The sequence below is a fragment of the Sceloporus occidentalis genome, unplaced genomic scaffold (genome assembly GCF_023333645.1).
Source record: "Sceloporus occidentalis isolate IW3139 unplaced genomic scaffold, rSceOcc1.0.p SCAF_2, whole genome shotgun sequence".
Lineage (NCBI taxonomy): Eukaryota > Metazoa > Chordata > Lepidosauria > Squamata > Phrynosomatidae > Sceloporus > Sceloporus occidentalis.
The window spans coordinates 201,875,231-201,902,131 of NW_028316982.1; the positions used below are offsets into that span (position 1 = coordinate 201,875,231).

General features: G+C 38.7%; 1 protein-coding gene across 1 annotated transcript in view; it reads right to left on the bottom strand.

The window, feature by feature from the left end:
• Positions 1–1,213: 1,213 nt before the first annotated feature.
• DYRK1A (dual specificity tyrosine phosphorylation regulated kinase 1A) overlaps positions 1,214–26,901 on the bottom strand; it is a 138,473-nt gene continuing 112,785 nt past the window's right edge. Inside the window, exons 3-12 of the mRNA XM_089512006.1 lie at positions 24,143–24,342; positions 17,659–17,751; positions 16,449–16,637; positions 14,489–14,636; positions 6,803–7,089; positions 6,200–6,346; positions 5,831–5,971; positions 5,181–5,487; positions 4,697–4,821; positions 1,214–4,470 (exon numbers count right to left, since the gene is read on the bottom strand). Coding sequence (XP_089368132.1) covers positions 3,850–4,470; positions 4,697–4,821; positions 5,181–5,487; positions 5,831–5,971; positions 6,200–6,346; positions 6,803–7,089; positions 14,489–14,636; positions 16,449–16,637; positions 17,659–17,751; positions 24,143–24,342 — 2,258 coding nt within the window. The 3' untranslated portion in view covers positions 1,214–3,849. The remainder of the gene's footprint in view (positions 4,471–4,696; positions 4,822–5,180; positions 5,488–5,830; positions 5,972–6,199; positions 6,347–6,802; positions 7,090–14,488; positions 14,637–16,448; positions 16,638–17,658; positions 17,752–24,142; positions 24,343–26,901) is intronic.

The following is a 26,901-nucleotide window of genomic DNA, read 5'->3' on the forward strand; positions in this document are numbered from 1 at the left end:
TTTAAGACCTGCCAAATGCTTCTGACAACAGAAGACCAGGACCAGGTGAATTAGCAATAAACATGTCTCTTAGCCTAAAAAACCAAAAAGGAGCTGTCTGCCATTTCATATGTTTGTTTTGGAATGAAGGGAAATTAGTAATGAAACCTTTATGCTGGATTCCACATCAGTTGTCTTTATACAAAGTTAAGACATGATCTACTCCCATGCAAGCATAATTGCAAGGAAGGACTGGCAATAGGTTAAAGAGAGTTAGGAATGAGATTAATAAAAACACTACCCTCCTCTCCAATCCAACCCCATCCAAGTGAAAGAAAATGCTTGATGGAGATACACAAAAGTCATCTGTATTTCCTACCTGCTAGTAATGATTCAAAATGCAACAGCAATCAAGGAGGGAGAAAGATCCACATGATGGCCCTTGCTGATGCCTCCATGTAAGAGTGGCTGCACCAATATGTAGATGAATTGTGCCTTCAGGCTAGCTTAGCAGGGCCTAGTACAAGCATAAACCTTTCTAAGACTAGATTAGGTAAAACAAAAGACTGTAGAACAGCAAAATCCCTACCAACCAAGTGAATAGTGGCTGGGGGCAGTGGGGGGCAAAGATAAGATGAAAACTGGCTTATCCTCTGAGCTAGAAAAAAGAGCAGGGGAAAAAGTGGTAAGTGGATCATGATGATAAAATTACTTTAAATATTTTTTTTAAAGAATCACATTTCTCATTTCAAAAGGCTGTGTTTTATAAAAAATAACATGAAGGGAACATGTAATAGTTGTAGTCATATGCTTTTACGAGCATGGGTAGCACTAGTCTTGTATCATGTGCAAAACTGCAAGACGTTTTTGTTTGTTTTTCTTTAGACAGTATCCAAAAACATCAAAAATTATATAGAAAGTATTAGATGCAAAATGTAGCTTCCAAACTAGACATAATACTAACTTTCAATTAATATCAAACAGAGATAAAATGCATCTCTTGAGAAAAACCTTACTATTTCAATCAAAAACTCAAAATAATGTATTATGCCTCCAACTTTTACTTCCATAATCTTTTAAAAATCTCTGTCAAATGTACCTAATATTTACATGTTGACTATAATACCTAGCAGACCAGGCCTTGAAATAGGTTAATTGCATAGGAAGATTTTACTATGTTTACATTTTTGTTTTAAATAAAAAATTTTAAAGCACAGTAAAGAGTCTGAGGACAAATTATTCAACTGTTTATCATACATAAGACTGCATGACTATAATACAAAGGGCTTGTCTTTTCATTTAACGTTACAATATACACAGCAAGTCCGGACTAGATCTTACAATCTGAACACAGGTATTTAACCTTTTCCATGCTGTTTATGTTTACAATGCACAGAAGTCCTGTAACCAAACTGTGTAGTAAAGCACACAAAACTGGACTGTAACATAACACAGTATGCAGAAGCACTGGAGTTTATGGTTTTTCATTATGTATGTTTAAAACAGTATTAATTTTTGGAACTTGCTAAGGTATGGAAACCAGCATGGGGGGGAAATCCATATTTGTTACCCTTATATTCCTAGCAGTAAGTACTGGATTTTGTTTTTATTTTATTTTATTTGTATTGCTAAGCTTGGTGTTTCATTCCTAAGATGATAGCCTCTCAATCACCAAATGTTTTTGAACTACCAAGTTCAAAAATATTTTAATTCACAGGCTTGACATTTCAGTACAAAAGAAATAGGGATCTCTTGATAAAAACATTGCTGATTTACAAAAACAGATAATTTCCAAAGCATTCTTTCACATTTGCACTGTATTCAGCCTCTCTGATGCCATTTGTGAGGATTGGTATAAAATAAAATAAAAAAGAACATCTTTTGTTCAGAAAAACTGACCTAGATGGCCATATGGAACTGACCAATATGAAGTACATGGTTTTCTGCTGAATGACCTTTTTAACTGGTTTACTGGCAGAGGTAGATTACTGCTTCTGTTCACGTAAAGGGCAAACAGTGTTAATCTGGGAAAGATAATCACTTCTTTACCCTACTTCCTCAGCTTAAATCACTGTTTTTCTCCATAATTTAAAAATCTTTATATGGGTCCAGAAATGTAGCAACTGCCAAGCTGACTGTGTTATATTAAGGCAGCAGAACCCCAAAATTAGGCACCTATTAAGTACAGCCTGTTAACCTCAGGTCTCACATGAGCTTTTTGCTTTACTCATACTAGTGTTTTGGACCTGTTCATGCAATCAAGGTCTTGCCTTCAAGTTTACATTTATGCTAATAAGGAATACAATAATCAACTGCTGGTTTCATAGCTTCTGGATCTAATGTCCCTTTTACTTTCAGAAGCCTGAACACATTTATAATGTAACAGATGTTATTATAGTCTTGAATTAGATGTCAAATCTATCATGTTCAGTACACAGATTACTGTAAATGTATTGGCTATGAATTCAACAACAGTTCCAGTTTTGTTTAAGCAATAGTACAGCCATAATTTTCAACTGACATTTAAAAATGGTCTAGTTACACCTTGTGTCAAAGTGCAGAACTGCTACATTATTGGTTACAGACATCTATGTGCTATAAAAACAGCTTTGGTACAATAAATTATCAAAAAAGAAAATAATTTTTTGTAAAATTCACAGCATAATTGTGAGGCAAAAAAGCAGTCACATAAAATTCTGCATTTTTAAAAATGTTCAGGATGAACAGAAGACATGTTTGTGCAGAAGTAATGGTGGAGAAACCACGTGCCCAGAAAAAGCAAAAAAGAAAAAGAAAAAAGAAAGAAGAAAGAAAGAAAGAAAAAGGAAAAGCGGGCAGGGACACAGTTGTAGCTATTTCCATCAAAAGCAAACCACTACTCCTGTGACCTTCAACCAATAAGGAAGTCAATTTTATGACACACGCAAAGTGACCTTGCAATACCTTACAATAAGTGGGTCACAAAAGTCTATTTTAAAAGAAAGGCCTCTTGAATTACCCATTCTCTGTGTTTTCAGCATTAAGGACTGTCTGCAAAGCATGTCCAAAAGTGATTGCATCTGAAATGGTAGGCTCTTCTAACTTAGAGTCCAAATCCATAAGGCCAAAGGTTATCCCCAAAGACCACCACTTAAGACTTCCCCTGGACTGGCCAAGGCCAACCTGTTGATTGCTTCTCAGTGCACCTTAGTTACAAGACCAGTCATACTCCAACACTAGCTGATTGTGGTCTCAAATATGAGAGACACAGAATCCTATTTTAATTGCTGCTTTAAATTCTGAGTAGGTTCACAGATAAGGAGAGTCCTGATTACCGCCACTTAGCATGCTTAATGTGCCTCATGAACACCATTACAACCGTCCCTTTTTACAGCTGAAGAATTATATTTTGTAATCTGAAGGTCCCTCTTCCTTACAGTACTTGCCTTTTCACACTCACATATGTTGGGAAATTAAAACTCATTAATCTCCCCCCAGCCATTTTATATATTTTTTAAAAACCCTCAAAAATCTCATTTATATGATCCTGGGCAGTGCACCTTTAAAAATCTGCTTGCAACTGAAACTAAGATTTGTACATTTACCCCTGTAAAAAAAATCTGTAGCTTGGTTGTGGGAATTAAAATACGGGCAACAAGATGAAACATCACCTCAAAGCTATCTAGGATAGGTATGGACATGGCTCTAAAAACTGCACTGTTCCTTTGCAATCTGTTCAAGTTTAAAAAAATAGTCAGCTTTGCCTTCCTGTAGCGGTTCAGTAAGTCTATCTCCTTCTGATTCAAGCAGCTTTGCACTTTTTTAAACTTTTTTTTTGGAAAAACACCACTTCTATAAAAACACACAAGAAACAAACTTGTTTCAGTTTAGTCACGAGCTAGCCACAGGACTTTGCTGAACACAAACTCCTGTCATGGGAGACTCTTCCCTATCAATTCCTTGCCTCATTGCAAGGTGTCCTTCAGTCATGTAATGAGCAGGACCGGTATTAGCAGAGAATTGGTATGTTGGATGTCCTGCTATGCCAGTTTCTTGGCGTGGATTAGAGTAGACTGTTAAATTGACGTCCATAGCTCCATTCTGTCCAAAGTCCAATGTATTAGCAGCCACTGGGCGGTTCTGATAGGCTTGATTGCCTTGATTACCAGTTGAGGAGGAAGATGTAGAGGAAGAAGTAGTTGAGGAAGACAGGGAAGTCATGGAGTGGTGACTATGAACCACCTCCATAGAATCCTGGGTGGAGGAGCTGTTTGTTGGAGAATTGTAGACCCTTGGCCTGGTCCGGCTAGCCAAGGCTTGCTGTCCATGGTGATGGTGGTGATGGTGATGATGGTGGTGGTGGGAAGTGTTTCCATGATGATGATGTAATGCATTCTGTTGCTGAGGGGGTACATGGAAGGAGGTTTCTTGAACTGGATGGGTTTCAACAGTGACTTGAGTAGGAGCTTCAGTGCCTGTCCAACCAATAGGAGGAGGAAACTGCTGTCGAACCTATCATTTAAAAAGACAGGCAGGCAGAAAAAGACTATTGTCACTTACACAGTAAGATATAACAGCGTAAGAGTAACTCTTACAAAGTAACAGTAAGATATACAGAGTAAGATATAACAACATCTTGCTTATTTAAGTTTTTTTTATATTTGGTATCAGATATCTAAACTGGACTAATTGGGGATTTCAGTTCTTGGTTAGCAAGGAATTCTTTTCAAGAATTTACCTGTGGACTGTGGGTTTCACAATCCATAGCTTGTACAGCAGCAGTGAAGTGTCCACCACTATGTCGGTGCTGATGCGTTGGATCTGACCGTGCCCTTCCACTGTTGCTTGTTCCAGAAGAGCCACCTTTCAAGTAAGCAAGCAAATCTTAGCAAACAATTTTAAAACATAACCAGCAGATTACCATACTAAGGCAGGAAAAGTAATTTATAGCACACTTGCATTCTGCATACTGATATTCCAGAGTAACATGACTACTCCTGAAACAGGAAAGCAAAAATAGATCTAAAAATGTTTATCATGAACAGCAAATTTGAAATTGTTATTGATAAGAAAAGGAAAAACTAAGAAGCTGACAGAAATCTTTTTGTGAAACCAAAGTTTTAGGACTACAGACACAAATACATCTTTCATTCATTCAGTAAAATTTTCATAAAAATACTTAGTTCATATTTTAAAATACTAATTGGACAAACAGAAAATACCTGAGCTTGAAGATGTGCTAGAAGTGGTTCCTGAAGACTGTGACTGCTCCATAGCAGGACTGGTAGATACACTGTTACTTGTGTTTGTACCTTCATCTGCTGTTTTCTTAAAGAAACTGTGCTGTAGGGCATAATAAGGTTGAATACGAGTTTTTGGATCATAGTCAAGCATCCTTAAGATGAGGTCTTTAAACTTCAAGTAGTCAGCTACAGTATGACCCGATTCCCCAGCACGACGCCCCCCTGGTCCTCCCGTTTCAACTCCAAGCATATTATGAAGTTTTCGGGTTCCAGGTGGTTTGTACTCCTGTAAAGAAATTAGAAATTACTTATATGTAATAACAACTGTGTACTTAAGATATATTTTTACTATCACACATTGATTTGGCCAGAAACTATAACCATTATTTGTTCTCACATTTTTATCACTATGTTGAAAGATTCTGCATTTAAAATGAATACAATTGTCTGAGCTTTATGATGAAATGTCTCATGCTACAATCTTCTAGGAGATGTAAATCCCACTAAGTTCAACACATTTTACTCTGAAGTATGTGGGTACAGAACTGCACCCTTAGAAATGCTTCTCATTTAAATTCTTTGGAGTAACAAAAATGAGCTTACATCTGGTATTCCAAATATGTACTCACCCTTTTTCCATCTTTGGTCTTCTTTAAGTTCCAAGTGCCATCTGGCAGCTTCTCAAAGAACTTTCTTGCTTTGGGTGCTTGGTCAAGAATATGAGCAGGTGCTATGCCCAAAACCTCTACTATTTTATTCATCTGATCCACCTGTTAAAAAAAGGAGGATGATCAGTTAGGAGATCTACAGAAGTGAAGTACTATATGATATGTAGAGATAAATTTATTCCTTGTTTCAAATGAGCACAGCAATCACACAAAGAAAGTATGGTTTTGACTATCGTTTACACTACCAGTTCTATGTAATACTAAATGTATCTGGTTTACAACACTACACAGATTGATTAAATTATCACTGTATTTGGTGGAATTACATACCTCATTTGCCCCACTGAACAGGGGCTCTCCCGTATGCATTTCTACTAAGATACAACCAAGGGACCACATATCAATTGCAAGATCGTAAGGCATACCCAATAGCACCTCTGGTGATCGATAAAAGCGACTCTGGATATACTGGTATATCTGCATTTAAAAATAAATAATAATATATCACTTAAAGCCCATTTCTAGTTGAGATATTAAATGAACTGTGACAGATGCTATTTTTATAATAGTGATCCTCTATTAAGTATAAGATGATCACAGAAATAAAAAAAAATGTTGGAAAATGTGGTAATTACTTTTTAAAAAGCAAACATCTCTAAAACAGGTCATATCTCCTGAATCCATAATGCTATAACATGGTAATCATTTTAGAAAGGAAACAAAACCATTAATATACTGCCCATGACTGAGCACAGAATTCAAGGGCAGTCCTTTAATCATTCCAGATGGAATCAGTTAAAAACTTCTATCATGTAAATTAAGAACACAAGGATTAGTTCATCTGTTGAATTACACCAGTTACTACAAACAAAACAACTACTGAAATATCCTGAATGTGGTATCTTTCCAAATAATCCAGGACCACACACTTACCCTCTGTCCAAGTTGACAAGAACTGCCAAAATCAACAATCTTGATAGCACTTCTTTTGGGGTTACAGAGCAAGATATTCTCAGGTTTTAGGTCACAGTGAATGATGCTAAGTTCAGGAGTTGCAAGAAAAAGCAGTGCAGTGCACATTTGTTGTGCAAACTTTCGCGTCAAGTTCAGTGACACCCCTCTGAAGTTTGTGTTCCTCAACAGGTCATAAAGGTTGTAGGAGAGCATTTCAAAAACTAAGCAGAGATGATTTCGGAACATAAAATGACGCTTCAAATGCACTGAAAGAAAGAAGGAAAAAACTGCACTAGATGTGTATTCTGACAAAAGAAAAATCAACAGATGGTATATGGACAGGTTACTTACCTGTAACAGTATTTCTTTGAGTGGTCATCTGTGAATACACACAAATGGATTATTCCGCACCTGCACAGTACAGCTCCATTTGTGTGATTTGCAGAGACCACAAAGAAGAAACCATGGTACGCAGAATTGATTTTAATAGTAAACTCTTTGTTTTAAAAGCAATTTATTGGCATAAACCTTTATTCTCTGAAAACTTTGCTTAAATATCCTACATTGTACATTTCTAAGTGAATTCATATTATTCAACACTACTACTGACAACAGCATTAATGACTAAAGTCTACCTTCAACAAATATTTAGCCTAATTTACAAGATACGTAAGCATGAATATCCTCCCTGCTGTGTTACCTTTTGTCTGGACAGGTATATGTTAATTTGGCAAAAGGACTATGTGCTACATCAAGTGGAAAGCTTATTGAGTCCAAACTGATCTCAGTGTCAAACACAAACAGCCTTGACTTATTGAGAATAAAGACAAGACTTAAGAAGCCCTTTCTTCCTTGAAATCAGGGTGGAAGTCATGTGCCACTTTAGATCAGTGCTTCTGGTGTGGTGGTCTGGCTTTTTCCCCCTTTGTGATTCACTAGGGAATGGTACCATATGTGTGACATTTCTTGCCATGGACCTATAGATGATGGATTGGATCACTGGTCTGAACAACACTACCCTAGATATTGTTGGACTCTCACCAGCTCTAGCCATCAATAGCTTCTAGTGAGGGATACTGGAAATTACAGTCTAACAAAGGTTGGGAGATATGCGGTTCCCATTCTTAAAATAAATCATCTTGGGAACTAACATGTTTAACATGTACAGTGCGCCCGCGCCATACGCGGGTGCGCCATACGCGGCCTTGAGCATACGCGCTCAAGCTGCGGCGCGCGCGCAGGGCAGAAGGGGCGGCGCGTCCCATTCAATTGAATGGGTGTGTGCGCCCGTTGCGCCCCGCGCGCGACTGCGCCGCCACGCACAAGCCCCATTGTTTCCAATGGGGCTCGAGCATAGGCGGAATTTGCCTTATGCGGAGGGATCCGGAACGGATCCCCCGCATAAGGCGAGGGCGGACTGTATAGTGAAAAGAAAGCATATTGAGGGGGGGAGGAGGAGGAGGAGGAAGAGGGAAGGAAGGAAGGAAGGAAGGAAGGAAGGAAGGAAGGAAGGAAGGAAGGGTAACTTCTCTAAAGAAAATGATGGAATTTCGACTCCTATGACAGTTCTTAAGCTATTAATAATTTCATAACTAGAGAGTCTATATGGTGTCAATGGTTGGACTAAGACTCTGTAGACCAGGGTTAAATTCCCTGCTTGGCGATGGAAACCCACTAGGTGACCAAGGCAAGTCACACTCTCTCAGCCTCAGAGGAAGGCGTAGGTAAACCCCTTCTGAACAAATCTTGCCAAGGAAATCCCATGGGAGGTTCAACTTAGGGTCATCATAAGTCAGAAATGACTTGAAGGCACACACAACAACATAATTTATTCATTACAATCTAGCATCTTAAGCTTTTTTTTGAAACATATGTACATGTACTTGGATGACAGAATTGGGGGTATACTTATCAAATTTGCAGATGACACCAAATTAGGAGGAGTAGCTAATACCCCAGAGGACAGGATCAAGCTTCAGAATGACCTTAATAGATTAGAAAGTTGGGCCAAAGCTATCAAAATGAATTTCAACACAGAGAAATGTAAGGTACTGCACATAGGACAGAAAAATGAAATGAACAGATATAGGATGGGCGACACCTGGCTGAATGAGACTACGTGTGAAAGGGATCTGGGAGTCCAAGTAGACCACAAATTGAACATGAGTCAACAGTGTGATACGGCAGCTAACAAGGCCAATGCGATTTTAGGCCGCATCAATAGAAGTATAATGTCTAGATCAAGGGAAGTAATAGTCCCACTCTATTCTGCTTTGGTCAGGCCCCACCTGGAATATTGTGTCCAGTTCTGGGCACCACAATTTAAAAAGCATGTTGAGCGTGTCCAAAGGAGGGAGACCAAAATGGTGAAAGGTCTAGAAACCATGTCCTATGAGGAACAACTTAGGGAGCTGGGGATGTTTAGCCTGGAGAAGAGAAGGTTAAGAGGTGATATGATAGCCCTGTTTAAATATTTGAAGGGATGTTATATTGAGGAGGGAGCTAACTTGTTTTCTGCTTCTCCAGAGACTAGGACCCGGAGAAATGGATGGAAGCTACAGGAAAAGAGATTCCACCTCAACATTAGGAGGAACTTCCTGACAGTAAGGGCTGTTCTACAGTGGAACACACTCCTTTGGAGTGTAGTGGAATCTCCATCCTTAGAGGTTTTTAAACAGAGGCTGGATGGCCATCTGTCACGGATGCTTTGATTGTGGGTTCCTGCATGGCAGGGGATTGGACTGGATGGCCCTTGCGGTCTCTTCCAACTCTATGATTCTATGTGTGCATGAATATTCATATACGTGTGTATGATAGGTTCACCTTAGGGTCAACATAAATTGGAAACAACCTGAAATCTCAAAACAACAACAACCCAATTTCAAAACTAAACAATGTTTATCACCCTTCTTTTAACCAGCTTCCAGATTAATCTCAAAATCAGTAGGATTACATGCAGCAATCAAAACAAGAAAACAACACCATTAGTTTCTGGAAGGATAGTTTTATCTTACTCGCCCTCTCTCTTTCCCATTTTGGAACATTTGTAATCAACTACATATTTAAGGACAAATTTCAGAAACATAAGGTTCTTTTGGAGTTACCAAATGCTTTTATAATTGACCCTACCAGCTGGATTTTCACAACAAAGCAATGGCTATTCATTCCAGAGTACAGGAAAGGCATAACAATGTTATGCAATTGTAAATAACTGTCTAGAACAAAGCAACAATGTTTCTTGATATTTTGATAAAGCAGTCCATCCAGTGTAAAGTAGCCTAGTTATTTTTAAAATCTATATTGTAGTAATACCTTTATCAGGATGACCAAAAAGGCACAAAATTGCACATAAAGCACCTAAGATCTGCAGAACTCTTTATCACTTAAAGAGTTTTAAAGAAAATCAGTGGGGGAAGAGGGCAATTAGATGCTACAAGTCATGTAATATCCACGTTGCTTTCAAATGTATGGAAATGAAGGGTCTTGCAGACTCTGAAAGGGACTTCATCATATGCTGTGATGTTAAATTTCATCCAGAACTGATGGAACTGAACTGCTTTTCCCAGGAGTGGGAAAAGCCAAAATATATCTCTTTTCATTTTAAAATACAAAATCCTTTTATAAATTCAAAACTATATTCATCAGGAATGTTTCTCATGGCAAACAGCTTACCTTTGTATCTCCCCTGTGCAAGACATTTTGTCTTTCACAAAATCAATAGTAGACAGACAAACACTTAGACTACACATTCTGAACCACTGCTTCTATTTTCAATAACAGTGAGTAGCTTAGGATATGAGAAAGGCTATTCTGGGAGTTAATGTGATCAACATGCTAACCAAGAATAGGTTGCTTACATATAATTATGATTTTTCCGGTAGTCATCTGTGATCTCATACATACTGGCCACTCTGCACCAGTACAGATATCCTGAGAATCTTTGAGAGCTTGTCTTTTGACAGTAGCCTCACACACTCTCCAAGTACTGTATTTAGCATTTTCCCATTTTTTACCTTAGACCCAAATCCACCACTACAGAACAGCAGATGATGAGATAAACAGAGCAGGGGAGGAGGATGGATTTTGTAAATTCAGAGATGACTACTCAAAACAATTACAGCTACTGGTATTACCCTGTTTCTTTTCCTTATAGTCTTTGGCCCATTACAGACCGCCCAAAAGGGGCGGTCTTGGGCCGCTGCCGGTTGCAGCGCGGAGGAGCCGCAGCAGCCAAACCGCGCGACTCCTCCGTGCTGCAAAAAAGGAGTGCAGAAATCGCACTCCTTCCGGCAACCCGGAAGAGCCACCGCAAGTGCCAAAGCGCGCACTCGCAACGGCTCTTCCGGGTTTAGACGTCCGGACACTGTGCGTCCGTTACGTCAAGATGGCCGCGCCCGTCTGTATAGGGTGCCACCATCTTGCCGTACGGAATAAGCGTGAGGGGCAAGGCACGTCCGGAAGCGCCGCCCCTCACGCGTATTCCTGGTGCAACGACGGCGCCGCTTAGGTCCGTCTGTAAGGCGCCTTTGTCACTCACTATATGGAAGATTAGAAAGCTGACTTAAAAAGGACAGAGGGGTAACACACTTAAGAAAGCACTGCCCTCCCAAAGGATGCATCAACAGAGATTCTTAAGAAATGAAGGCTGAGAGTTGTAACCATGATTTAGCAAAAGAAGACTTTCAAGGAAAGTAATAATTATTAGGAAAGCCCATGAAGCTACTGTTGAATGACTCGTGAAAGCTTGCCATGAGGTTTCCTAGCCATGTGATAACAAAGATGTACGGTATTAACCACTAATTGAACAAGTTTTTGAGGAAAGAATGTCTTGCCTTTTTTACTAGCAGTGTAATACAAAAAGGAAGTCTGTGCCTGGTATGAGAGAAACAAAATGATAAGGGTCTCCTGAAATCCAAGGTATGCCAAGAGCATCCAAACTCATTAAATAGGTTATTGATAAAGGCAAGTAAGCCTAAATATTATTATCAGTGGAAAGTCAATTCTAATTTTAGCAGAAATGATATCTTCATGAACAAGACACATCAAGGAAAACATAAGTATAGAGGGTCTACACAGAGCACAAACTCAATAGACATGATGTAACTGTAATGAGAAACATGGGGGGGATACAGACAGGTGGCTCCATGCCGCCCGTTTTTGTCCCTCGTCAGTGCAGCTTCTTTTTAAGAGTGTCATAATGGCGCTCGTGTGCCATGATGACGATGCTCCCAGAAAGCGTCATGTGGACAGGGGTGCAGCAAGATGGCTCACGGGCACTGAAAGTAGGGCTGGGCATATATGCAAGGCCAGCGCTACAGAGCCCTAAAATCGACCCACGCACCAGTCTGTACCGGGCCAGAGTTTTTCCATGACAACAATCACAAGTCACATGTCACTGGAGGCTCAAATGATCGATGAGGTAAGCTATAGTAGGAACTAGACCTCTGAAGGGTGCTGGAGTTAATAACGTTTTTTTTTAAAAAAAAAACCTTTAAAATCAGGTGCAAAATCTTGTATTTGATGAAACTGCTGCTGAATAAACCTGAAGAGATAAAAATGAGAGGCCCCTTGAAGACAAAGAAACAAGACAGTTGAAGATGAAGCTGCGCTACCAACACTACTAAGTACTTTGTAAATATGCATGGAGCCATAGCCCAAATGCTAGAATGCTGAGCTGATAAAATGCTCTTCCTAAAGCAAACTTAAGAAATCAGTGACTGAAAGAATAGGCAGCTATATGGAAATATGCATTCTTGGTGGTGGTAAACCAACTACACTTGAGTAGCAAAGAAAATTGCAACGATGACCATTAATACATACATACATACATACATATGGTCACATATATGAATCTACATCCCTGATGTCCAAATTCAGGAATATCTCATCTACCTTTTTTAGAACAAATAAATAACTCAAGTAGAACCCTAGGTTGATACATAAAGATCAGACAAGTGTTATGCACTTCCATTTTATAAGATAGGGATGAAATAACAGAGCACTCCCAGTGAAGTCTTCTGACTGATTCAATGGCATAACCAGAATGCATGATCTTGAGGAACCCAAAATTCAATATTCTCAATTATCACATGCAATAAAACCGCTAACTGGTGTTCTTGTAAAATCAATGGAGTTTGCCTTCTGAACACGAACCTATGACATGCAACTTGTCAGAGTTACTGCAGCTAAAGATTGATGATGGATTTAGAATGTGGCTTAGACAGTTGGACCTGTTTTAATAAGTGCATCTTTGCTTTATCCTTACTTTTCTTTGGCTTTGAACTGGTACGAAAAGACAATGTCTTAATTTTCTATAAAGCTTCCTCTATGGTTTTTCCTGCTGTCAACAGTATCTCTACCACACATGCAACCTCTACCACACAGTAGCTCTACCACACATGCAAATATGACGCATACAACACAGTGTTCTATATTAATGCTATAAGTGACCCTTCCATGCCCTCAGTGTCAGTACTGATACCAAATGCACTGATGGAACAGAGCTAGATCTTGACACTGACTGACAAGAGGTTTTTAGACAACCTGGAGTGAACAGCTGGTTCATCACTGGAGGTAGGTAAAAGAAAATAGCTACTGAAGCTGTAGATAAGGACGTATTTGGGGCCACAAAGTTGGATGTTTTATATATTCCCTTCCCACTGCAAAGCTTTAAGGCCTAACAATTTGGCAATGGGAACAGAAAGCAACCACCTAATCCTTGCCTAGGCAAAAGAGATAATGTGAACAGCTATCTGATTCTGAGAACCTTTCAATACACAAATATATAAAGATATAATCTCTCTTAACACATTTCTTACGCTCTTAAAGCCCACATAGGGCTACTGGCAAAATGTAAACTCTGTGTATCTATAACGTTGCATGCACAGGTGCAGAGTTTTCATATATGTGAGTTATAGAGACTACAAAAATTATCTGTCTCACTGAAGAAGCTGATTTAACAGAAAGCACATATTTTGTGCCATTTTTATCAAGCTTTTATCTGTCAATTACACTATCATGAAAAAGAATATTTAGCAACCATTACACATGCCAGATTTTATCAGTCGCCTTCAACTGCCATGAACAGAGCCCATCTACACACCAACAACCAGGAGGTGCCTTCTTAGTAAACAAGATACCTAGTGCCAGATTTTCAGAAGAAGATTGCATTCCAGAAGCTAAATGAAGCTACCAGAAAAACCTGAAACAGACTTCCCTAAACTATTTTTGTTTTCTGAGTACATATGTTTTTCCCCCAAATTAGACATAAAGGTTACATTTGCAAAGTCCACCTGATTTATTTACATTTAAGAATGTAATATTCCACCTTAAGAGGAAAGTAAAAATATAATTGTGTGCTTCCAAGCCATTTCTGATTTATGGCAACCCTAAGGTAACCCTATCATAGGGTTTTCTGGACAAGCTTCTGCAGAGGCTTGCCATCCTCTGAAACTGAGAAAGTGTGATTTGACCAAGGTCACCCAGTGAGTTTTCATGTTCAAGCGGAGAATCAAACCCTTATCTCCAGAGCTGTAGTCAAATCTCAGACCACACCACCATGCTGGCTCTCAAAACATAATGCTTATCATTATAACAAAGGAAGAAATATGAAACTATAAGGCTCTCAAGTATTCAAGTTTCTGAAAAGAATAATAATTATAATACCTATGTAATATTTCATTTCAGTATCATGTTTGTTCATAAGCTCAAGAAGCCGCACTTCAATCTGGGCTTGATTTAGGAACGCTTTCTTGTTCTTTATAATTTTAATAGCCACCCACTCCTGTTCCACACGATCATATGCCTTTACAACCTGTAGAATAAAAAAGGTACCCTAAATAAACATAATAAACATAATTCATATTTACATTACATTATAAGATCCCATACACAAAAAACAATATCTAAATAAAATACTGCTTCAAAGCGTTAGAGGCTCAATGAGGCAAACTGAATAATGTACCAAATGATCCTTCAAACCAGGCTGTTGGAAAGCTATTTCCTGAGGGCAACTGTGTGGAAAGGCCTTCTCTCTGGTGGTGAATGACTATAATGATACTTTCATTTTTTAGGGCTGTGTCTTTCCACTTGAAGAACAGGCAATGATCATGGGATGCATTCCCCTTCCCTGAAGCCTGTCATCTGCTTTAGAGGACTGTGAAATCCTCTGGAGCAAATTTCAGAGATACACAGGGTGGCAGCGGGAGCCTGTAGCACTGGCTCTTTAAAATGTAACAATTAAGAACATGTTTGTATTTCTAATAAAAGCCAAAGTTTTTCAGCTGGCTTTTGTCTATGGCTAAGTCTGCATGAAACATCAAACCATGGTTTAATATTAGATGCAAATGCAGGAATAAGCCCACATGAAGTATTAGGCTCACACACAAATACACATACACACACTTCCTACTCCTACATGACTGCAAGGAGGATTAAACCAGACTTTAGTTTCACTTTACCTGAATCCTGATTTACTGTTACATGAGAAGCAGAAATGGTTGTTCATAATAAACTCTAGTTTAGTTAAACAGAACACTAAGAAAAAGAAGTTTAAAAAAGACAGATTTGAAATCTATTTTAAGTCCAAATTATACAAGTTTATTTTAAATCACAATTCCTGGTTTGCACATAACAGCAGACCAGGAATCTGCAGAATGGGAAGCAAGGGGATACACGTGACAAAAAAATGGAGCGAGTTTGAGGAATAAATTTAACTTTCTAAAAGCCTAATATGAGCAACACACTAAAGAACTGTAAAGATGTTCATTGCAGCACCTCAATACTTTAAAATAAATGTAAATTACACAGTATCAGTCTGGAATATGATTAGTAGAAGGGAAGAGGTTACTGAAGAAAGTAGCAATGTATCCTGCACTTTCCAGAAAGACTCAGAACACTTTCCTTTCATAGAGGGCTAAGGAAGGGTCAATTGGAAAGGACCACTGGAGAGCCAAATTGAAAGGGCCCTGGCTGCTTAAGAGCCTTGGTCTTCTGCTGAGCAAGCAACCAACTCTTCATCCCACCACAATTCTGTTCCAAGAAACACTTTTTTCTTCTTTCCCAAATGTTGCTTTCTTCTACTCCACTATCCCACCTATCTGACCCAAGCTTCAGAAAGATATCTCTCTCCCCTTCCCTCCAACCTGCTGTCTCTTCCCAATGAAATCACACAGATTTGCCTACCTAGAAACACAGCCATGTGACACATTTCCTCAAATTCTAATATTTCTCCTGAGCGGTCTCAAAAGTATTAGAATTCCTATTTTTCTGAATGTGTGTGAGAGAGAGGCAGCAACTCTAATGAATTCTAACGATCTATTTTAAATGTCAGCATTAATTGGGGAATCAAGACAGTTAGGAAAAATCATAAGAAGACTGTAGTGAACTAATAACTGACTGGGTTAATCAATGAGTTAATTCTAAGCTGAGAAAGTAGACTAAAGTCTAGGAAAGCTGATGCTGCCAACTTCTTTCTTTCAGTTAGTTTCAAAGGTGCTATCAGATCTCTCTACATATTGATTCTACAGATTAATACGGCTATCTTTGAATTCTAATAGCTATGTAAGTTTTTACTTAGATGCTGTTTATAAGTCAGATAAATGATTTTTCATGTAGCATGCTTTACCTGTCCAAATGAACCTTTGCCTATTAAAGAGTCAATTTCATAACGATCCATCCACTTTTCCCCATTTTTCACAATGTAGTCATAGTTATCATCATCATAACCATCATTGTAAACCTTCCGCTCTTTTTTGTGACTAGAATCATCTCCTTGGCCCTGTTGATGTCGCCGCTTCTTTTTTGCATAGTAAACCTGAGATTCAGAAACATAATTATAGTATAAAGCCAACTTGTATCATAACAGTAACAGTATAGATCAATATTGTACTATCTATTCCCATACCATTGTTTTTTGTGGCTGTTTTAAAATACTGCTTTATCCACCCACAAAAAGTGCCATACTAATATGAAAGGAAATGCTTTTAGTGACACCCTGTCAATCGTTTTTGAGACAAAACAGCCCTACTGCCACATATGTTAGAGCTTGCTGCATGCCTGGGCACAACCTGAAGTTTTAGAACTATGAAAGTTCCAAAAAGCTGGTAAAATTGCTACAAGACCTGTAGAATAGGATAGTATATGCATAACCTGCGGAATCCTAGCTATCAGATTGTAGCTTGCAAGTGCAAGCCATAGCTCTGCTCTATTAATCAACTGCTATGTGACAGAGGCAAATAAATGGTTTCCGCCATTAGTGTTGGCTCTTATTGTGGCTAAGTAAGAAGAAGCAGAGTGCAGAGGGTTCTGATCTTAGTGAACTAGCAGGCAAACTGAAAAAGAAAACAGAAGGGAAGTGGAGTAGTTTTTATTTAATATAGTTTAACCAGTGTTATAACTGAATTTGATCACCAAGAGATTACACATTTCAAACTGCTATTCAGGCAGCAGGCATTTCTTTGATGTATAGAATATAAGACTACTTGACTTGAATAATATGATCTAAAATAATTGCTAGTCCCAGTTAGAGTAAATATATAAAATCAATGAGATTTACATGTATGTTGACTCGCAATTTGGCAGTTGATTCTAATTGGAACCAGTAGTTGGATTTAGACCTAATAATCTAGATCCCTCCCCCTTCATTTAAAAATACATTCTTAATGCTAATAGAAATGTACCATTTTAGTAGGTAAGACTGTGTAATGCAATCAGTATTTTAGTGTCACTAAATGAACTGGACTTAGGAAACACAAAACATTTTCAAGTGCTACTAATAACAAACTACAATCTGTGCAACAATAAAATTCAGCCACAAATGAACTGTGTATATTTACCTCATTAATATGTTTGTATGTTTTGATCAAATCCACTGACAGTTTCCTCAGAGGAGCAGTTGCTGGATCACGGAAAGTTTGGGGCATCCGCCTCTGCAAAATGACAATATCAGACATTACCTTACACATATGGAGAAAAAGACCAGCATATAGTCTCAAGACAAAATTATCTAAGTCATTTTAATCGTCTGTTTGTACCAAATAGAATCAGCAGGGTTTAGTTGTCTATTATGCAAGCCACAGCACTCAAACCCCTTCTGCATTTTCAACTTTTATTTTATTTATTTATTATTTTCAAATTTTATATTTAAAATCTATTTTATATTATCTACAGATAGACTGACTTATGTCAGCCTTGCGGTGCTGCCCTTGAAGATGAGTCAGATGCTGTAGTTAATGCAAAATTTAACAGCTAGATTGTTGATTAGAGTATTGCACAAAAGAAACCACATAAAGGAGTTGCATTGGATGGTAATTTTTCCAGGCTGAATTCAAGGTGCTGTTGATAATATTTAAAGCCCTAAATGGAATCAGACCTTTACACTTCTTCCTAATACCGTGGGACCTTGACACTTCTCCCTAAATAGGTTTGAAGACTGAAATCTGCAGGAGGACCTCTCCATGCTCCACCAATGAGGACGTATACTGTGGCAGAGCAAAGGACAGAGGGCCTTATCTGCTGTTGCATCTCAGTAATAAAAACCCTTGCGCCTTAGAGAAATGACTGACACCAATGCTGCTTTTTATTCCAGCACAAAGAAAAAACACTGCTCTTTCAATAAACTTTGAGGCCTAACTGACTACATGCAAATCTGCACATGTGCTTGTTTTTTATTGTCTTGAATAGTTTTAACTAGTTTTGTATAGTTTCATCACAGGCCTCACAGGCCTTTCCTAAATAAAACCGCTCAGCCACAGAATGATTACCCACTCACACCAAGTATTATACTACTGCTCTTGCCCATGTTCTGTTTATTATTAATTAGATATTTAAAAAATTCTAATTTTTAACTGTAATATGTTTAATCCTTTTTTTAAGGGAGGTGTTGTTATAATGATGTAATATTGTGTGGGGATATTTTAATTGTTAGCCGCTTTGATTGTTTTTACAGAAAAGCGGGGTATAAATAAAAGTTTTATTTATTTTATTTATTTATTTTAACTTGTTAAATTATTTAATAAGCTTTTAGGCTATTTTAATAATTTTTATGTTTTAAAGTTGTTTAAAATTGATTAAACTTTTGGCATTATTATAAACCACCCTGAAATCTCAAGGTATAGGGAAATCTAGAAATAGTCAAATAAACAAGACAGATATAGATATAAAAGGCTCAGTGGCTGTGCAGACCGCCCCTGAAGGGCCTGACCTGGCTGTTCTGTGGCACAAAAGGAAGCCACAAAAAGTGACTCCTTTTTGTGCCCTCGAAAGGGTGCCAGAGCCACGGCTTTATGACGCTCCTTTGGCGCTGCGTCATCTAGGTGCAGAACCAGAGGAGCACTGCACCACCGTATGCTGTGTGGTGCTGTGCACGGTGTCATGCCGGCCTGGGGCGGAGCCAGGGTGTGTGTCATGTGGACGCCATATCCTGACTCCACCTCCAGGCTGGCCCTTCCCACCTGTCTGCACAGCCCCTCAGATTTTAAAAATACTGTGATGTCATGGGACATTCACATTTTGTGTTTTTAAATCTTTGCTGTACTTTAGCCCTTTGCTGATGTGGCATTAACAATGATTGGACTAAAATACTGGAGTGGTCAATGTAAAAGGTGGGGTGAAAAAATCTATACAAATACCATACAGGATCGAGAGCCAGGATGTACAGTGAGCCCTCTGTAACCATTCCAGACCCCCACCACCACAGATGGCAAATTCTACAGTATCTCAAAAGTCCCATTCTCCTCAATGGCAGTGTGGCTGCTGCACGTACCACCATTGAGGAGAATAGGGCAGGGTCATCTGTGGATGCTTCAATCTGAGGATGCCAAGAAGGGATTGGGAAAAGTGTTTGTGAACCAGAGACTTCACTATTTCGTTGTTTATATTAATGATCAATTAAATGTTTGATTACAGATCTCCAGTAGATCAATGTTGTGAACAGTAACCAATGTCATTTGTTCACATAAAAAATAATCTGTGTTGGAAACAATCTTACCATTCTTTCTGCAATAATACCTCAAAATGCTCAGTGTCCAATTAATCTTAACTTTATTACAAAATATTCGAAATGGATTCTGAAAATGTAAAGCTACTGAAAATCTCATTACCTCTTCATTCCTCTTTTTGAAGTACTCCAATATTAATTTATCAGAAGTTATCAGTGATAGTAAGAGAAACTTTAAAATAAGGTTTATCATCTCCTGTCAGAACAAAATAACTGTAACTGCCATCAACAGCAAGGAATGAGACCTCTGTGTAATAATAATAGTTGGATTTTATCTGGCCAGCAGATGGAGCCTAAAGTCTGTAAAACAAGCTATTTAATGGGTTTAACAATTGTCATTCCGACTAACAGCAATCTTTCACCAAGAAATGCAACATATAAACCTCTTCACAGCTTGAAGAATCAGTAAGAGCATGGTCTAGTGCTTTGAGTGTCAGACTAGGATTAGAGGGGGAGAACAGGGTTCAAATTCCCCATTTGGTTACGGAAACCCACTCTCTCTCAATCACAGAGGATGGCAATGGCAAACCCCCTCTGAACAAATCTTGCCAAGAATTGAGTAGGGTTGCCACAACAACTTGAAGGCACAAAATAGCAACAGGCTCTGATAGTATTGCTCACTAAGCCACTTTAAAATAACATAGTTATCTTATAATATTTTAAACATTTTCCAGACACAGTAATATTGGCCGATATTGGCCATATACTCACTGGGCTGGAATATCAGGGCCACCTAACTTCTTTACAAACTAAGGGCAACAGTAATAATGACTGATGGTCTTGTGCAAGGTAGAAAACAGATAATTACTATTTCCAGCTCTCTTACTGGAAGAACATGATTGTTTGAATTTAAACATTTTAACTTTTAACACTTCACTGGCAGTTTTTCATTCTCAGAACAGTATCCAGTACCAGTTGCTTCTTTTTAATCTATTAATTTTTTATTTATCTATTATTTATCAATTTTTATTTATTTATTTATAGTGCAAGAAACTCCATTCAGAAACAAATGCTTCAATTAACATAAATTCAATCAAAACAACTTGCTTTAAAAAAGTACATTTTAAAGAATAGGTTTTATTTAAGCTAGTGACCATAGCATCGGAACAGAATGTTAAGAGGTGATATGATAGCCCTGTTTAAATATTTGAAGGGATGTCATATTGAGGAGGGAGCTAACTTGTTTTCTGCTGCTCCAGAGACTAGGACCCACAGCAACGGATGCAAACTACAGGAGAAGAGATTCCACCTCAACATTAGGAGGAACTTCCTGACAGTAAGGGCTGTCCGACGGTGGAACATACTCCCTTGGAGTGTAGTGGAGTCTCCTTCCTTAGCAGTCTTTAAACAGAGGCTGAATGGCCATTTGTCAGGGATGTTGTGATTGTGAGTTCCTGCATGGCAGGGGGTTGGACTGGATAGCCCTTGCTGTCTCTTCCAACTCTATGATTCTATGATAATGGTATAGTTCTATATTCCTATTAGATTAATGCTTATTATTACCTTATTCTTATTTTTATCTTTCTCTGAGAGTACTTTGCACATCTTAATATGTATACATACATATACATAAAATACCAGTTTTTACTGCTTGTTATTTCAGTTAAATCTTAATTTATACATATTAAGATTTAACAGAAATAATAAGCACTAAAAACTGGTATTTTATTGAAAGATGTAAATCATATCAAAGCCTAATAACTTTGGACTGTTAATGTCAGAAAACAAGAAAATGTGGTTCATCAAGCTTTCTAATACATAAAAAAAGTGTCACAGTATTAATATAATTAGGATCCAATTTTTTCAATAAAAAGTTAATGTGAAAATCCCAGTTTAAACAACAATAACAACAACAAACTTAAACAGAAACTCTTGATTTTTTGTTTTTCTTAAAAAACAAACTTTTTTTCCCAACGCTGTTGACTACTGAGTCAAGGACGGGGCTAATTTGTGCAAAATCACTAATTCTAGTGGACCACAGAGAGAACATGCTGAATCAGAAGTGAGGTACTATCACATCTGGTTTTGGCTCCAAATCATTCGATTTTTTCTTCTTGTGGGTAGTGAGGGAGGGGGAAAGATGTCAATGTTTGATTTAGTGGTTATTGGAGCCTTAGATGACAATAAATAAATAAATAAATTCAATTAATTAATTAATTAAGATAAAGAGAATCTAATAAAACCTGTGGTTATCTTCCTAGTAGAAAATACCGAGACAAACACTCATTTGTGAACAATTTTCCCTCCTGCAGGGTGTTAGAAAATCTTAAGTCAAACAAAGAGATAAAGGGTGAAATACCAGTGCAATCTAACAAAAGAGCAGGTCCAAATAGTAAGCACTCCAGGATTCTGAAATCACTGGTTTTCTTACACATAGCTTGTCGCTAATATTGGCTTCTCTACTGGAGGACTAACAGAGAGCCAATTCAATATCAATCTTTTTAAAAGGGTCACTTCCAAGAGTCACAATTATCTCCCTTTTCATGGTTATGGCTCTTTAGCTTCTTAAAAAGTTTCAAAATGTGGGAGAGCTCAGCAGTGACCTATGGTCACTTCTGGTTTTGTAAAAATGGTTCAGGTAAGGACTGCATGTTCCCACCATGATATAGAAGAACAAGCTTTTAATCCACCCAGCCACAGCAAAGGAAGGAGTTGAAAAGAGCAGAAGCTGAAAAGGATGCATCCAGCCCTCTCTCACGAGTAAGCAATGGTGTGTCAACAAGCTGTGACAGCATACCATCACTCCCCAGTAGGAGAAGGCTGGACAAGCCATCCTTCAGTGCTTCAGTTACCAGCACCACAGAACTCTATTCCTCAGTGCAGCTGGCTAGATTTTAAGGTGAGTTTAGGGCAGAGGTGGGGAACCTACAGCCCTCCAGGTTCTGACGAACTCCCATTCCCATCATGCCTCACCATCAGCCAAGCTGAAGGAAGTTTTAGCCAGGCTTATCATGGCTTGGTGATAGCTCCTCCCCTTATGAGGATACTAAAACTTCCTACAGCTTGGCTGGTGGTAAGGCATGATGGGAATGGGAGTTTGTCAGAACCTGAAGGGCCATAGGTTTTCTACCCCTGGCTTATGGAGTCAGATCAGGAGCCAGAATGTATCTATGACATAATAACTATGGCCTGTTACAAACAACCAAAATAAAGCTGTTTCGAGTCACAGTGGAGGTATGGTGTTTCAATGATGCATGTTTCCTAAGATTCCAGAAGCCGCACCAAAGCCATGCTTCAGTCCTTAGGGCTGGAGTGTGGCTTTGGTGCAACTTCTGGACTCTTAGGACACATGCATCATTGAAACACCATACCTCCACTGTGACTCGAAGCAGCTTTATTTTGGCTGTCTGTAACAGGCCTATGTGTCTCAGATAGGAGTTTCATCTAGGTTTATAAAATAACATATGGTGTATTTGTGTACCAAGAAAGATTGTGTACCACACTCTCCCTCATCTTTTATTATACTAGAATCTAGGGTTGCCATTCAATTAATTAGCAGTAAACTAAAGACAGATAAAACAAAGTTCTTCTCCAGGTTTCTGATATTATCTGTTGGAAATGTAGAAGATAAATAAAAAGAAATAAGCTGTGGAATACTTCCTCCACTCCCCCACTTCCTGAAGAGGAAATGTTATCAACAACCCTTAACTTTGTTATATTGGCATTAATATTTAACATGAGGTTAAAAACAAAATTTAGCAAATATCTCAAACATAACTATAAGACAGCTAAGCAATAAGAAAGACTATGTGTGTCACTAGTGAGTGATATCCCAATTCATGCTAGCCCTCTTATTGAATTCAACACTGATGTGCCGATAGGAAAGGGTGGACACACTTGATACACAGCCTCTTATATAATACCAAATACTGCAGGATGATGGGACTGGGCTGCCAGGTATAACAGTACAAGTTGATCCAACTGGCACATTTCTGTTCTCCCCTCATATTGTATGAGAGCTACTATTTCTGCATTGATAATACACTTAACTGGAATTATATACAGGTGGCCCTTCTCTTACGCGGGGGATCCGTTCTGGAACCACCACCCCCCACGTAAAAGAAAAATGCATAAGCTTGAGCCCGATTGGAAGTAATGGGGCTTGTGCCCACCGCGTGGTGCCATGTGGCACCGTGTGTCCGCCACAGTCGCACGCCCCATTACTTCTTCCGGGGTGCGCGAGGCTTATTTCTGGTGAGGCTTCCAGCGTATGACACTGGCACACTGTACCACCAATGAACAGAGAGGTCTGGTATCTATCCTGGAGTAAGACAATTAGGCACTATATCAGCATAAATATTTGTTCCTTATATGTCACACACCTGATTGGTAAGAGGCTGTTGAATCTGGTCAGCATATGATAAGGCAGAAACCTGTTGGTCATTTATATTCTGCGGCCGACGATCACTGTATTGCTGATGTGAATGGGACATCTGTCCAGCCATCTGAAGGCCAGCGGCATGGAATGAAAATGACGGTGCAAGCCGAACAGATGAAGGTTTGCATGCTGAAGTCTCTCCTCCTAGAAAGAAAAGCATGAGAGTTAATAAAAACTTCTACTAAGATGTGAGGAAACTATATGCCTCAGTACATGTGCATGTACGTGGCTCCCAGACAGCTAAAATTAAGAGTATCTTTATGTCCATATATATGTTTTTATTATTTTCAGTGATAGCAGAGGAGATATAATGTAAACATACATTCACCTTTTTCCTCACTATACATTCCAGGTTTAATATCATTTGGAGTCTTTCCCATACAGTATGAATTAGTTCCATCACTGTTGCACTGCCTTCATGCCAAAATTCTCATAAAGCTCAACAGAGAGCTCATGCTCTCTGGTCCTGTTCAGTCATAAAAATTCCAGTCTGAAAAAAAAAAGCCATGATTTCTAAGCCCAGAATTAAACCAAATGCTTGCACACTACTACCCCTTTGCTGTTACCTCTGAGCATTCATCTTAAGAAAAAGCCGTCACCACAGTCCTGAACAGATTGCCGGGAAGGGGTGTTTTTTCCGCACTCCTTTTTCTAGCAGCTTCAGACTGCCTTAGGCAATCCCAGAGCGGCTTCCAGCCAATTTTTTTTTTTGGGGGGGGGGGGGAAGGGAGGTGTCAGAGCACCCAGAAGCCGCTCTTTTTTGCCCATGTATTTTGGGCTGTAGTTTCTTAAACCAAGTTTTCCTCATTCTAATATCATGGGAAACTAGAATTTAAAAAAATATTATTGGAAACCCATAGATAGTTACATGTGAATAAGTCTAACCAAACTATATGGGCTTATGTCTGAGTAGGAATACAAACTGTAAGAATGGCAATACAGTTGATCAACCACAATAATAGACAGAGAAACAGATCCTATAATAATTTGCTGAAGTTAGGCACGTGTTGCAATGAGTATCATAATAAAAATGATATTCTTTTCTATGTGAAAAAGAATAAAAACATCTCTTCTAAGATTAAACCCATCATTCGAGGCTTCTGTCTTAGAATTAAAAAGAAAAACTGTTACTCTCCATACAAGACATTTAGTTTCATATTCTACAAACAGTCTAGAAGTGACTACGCTTTTTTCCAGATGAATCTCCTGACCTTTTAGAAAGTGTTTAGATATTCAAACCAGATATTCCTCAGACTCCCATGGTATCTTTTAACAACTAAAATGACTTGACAGATTACTTAGTGTGGAAAGGAATGTTGGGTTTGACCTGTGACACATCCATCTTCAGCAGCAGGGGAGAGGACATCCAGATATGAGGTTGCTCCTCCCACTTGCTCTGATAGGCAGGGACTAAACCAACCTTCTTTAGAAGCTCTAATAAAGACTTGGTTGTAGCCTTCAGAACTTTAGGGTAGCTGGAGAGAGCCACCATTTCAAATACTGACTGACTGACCTGGGAACAGGAATATGTTAGTGTTGGGAGAATGAGATCCAAGACTGGTGAGGGAGCAGAAGCCACTGGAGCTCCCTGGCAAGGAGTGCAGGTTAGACCTCTGACTACATCAGGGTCCCTCTACACAAGAAGGAATTTTACCCATTCTGAGATTTATAGTTTTGTGAGATGTTTAGCCATCTCTGTCACAGAGCTTTGGTGCCACAACGAGCTACAGTTCCAGAATTCCATAGCAGCCATGGCAGTTAAACTGGTGTCAAACAGAATTATTCCTGCAGTGCGGATGCAGCCTAAGAGGGGAGATGGTTTACCTATACCTTACAGCAAAAGCAGGAACAAAACTGGGTAACTTCGGTAGGGCAGCTTGCGCTGCTGGACACCCAATAGAAAGCTTGGTTTGTCCCTGCCTATCAGACTGAGTGAGCGGATCAACACCACATCAGGATCCTACTCCTGCAGGAAAAACCCAAAACCTATTGCCCTCTTCACCCAAAATACTTTTAGCTATAAAGTGATCACCACTCTCATTTCAGATAAGTGCACGGAGAAAAATTATTTTGCTGCAGGTACATATATAGCTGAGGCTCTAGCATGTACAGATGTAAAAAGTCCTCTAATTTATTAGAAACAAGGAACGGTAGCCAACCCTGTCACTATACTAGTGCAGATGATACTGTGCTTGTGGTTCTCTAGTTCCACATCATCTGAAGGTGGCCAGAATCCAATAAAGTTTATAGGTCTGTAGTTAGCTGTAGAACCTGTTGCACAACCAATTTCAAAAGCAGCTGTGCCTAGGAATACAAGATCAAACATGCTATCACTTATGGAAGAGAAAAATCAATATACCTTCACTTGTACAATGCCCCTTCAACATTATGCTGGATTTAAGCCCACACTTAAATGTCTTGTTCTATGGACAAGACAATAGTATTTTAATGATATGAAATTACAATCATTACTATAAACAAACCTCTTTTCAACTAGGAATATTGCCATATGAAAGATATACACAAAACTCTCACGAGTCTGGTTACCATAATTAGGAAAAGTTACAGTTTATGTGAGAGATATATTAATATCAAGCAAACAGAAAAAGAGACACATAGGACAAACAACATATCACAGAAGTAGCATGTGTTTTGGTACCTCCTTCAACTATGTTAAAGCACCACTTCCAACTTGAAAAGATA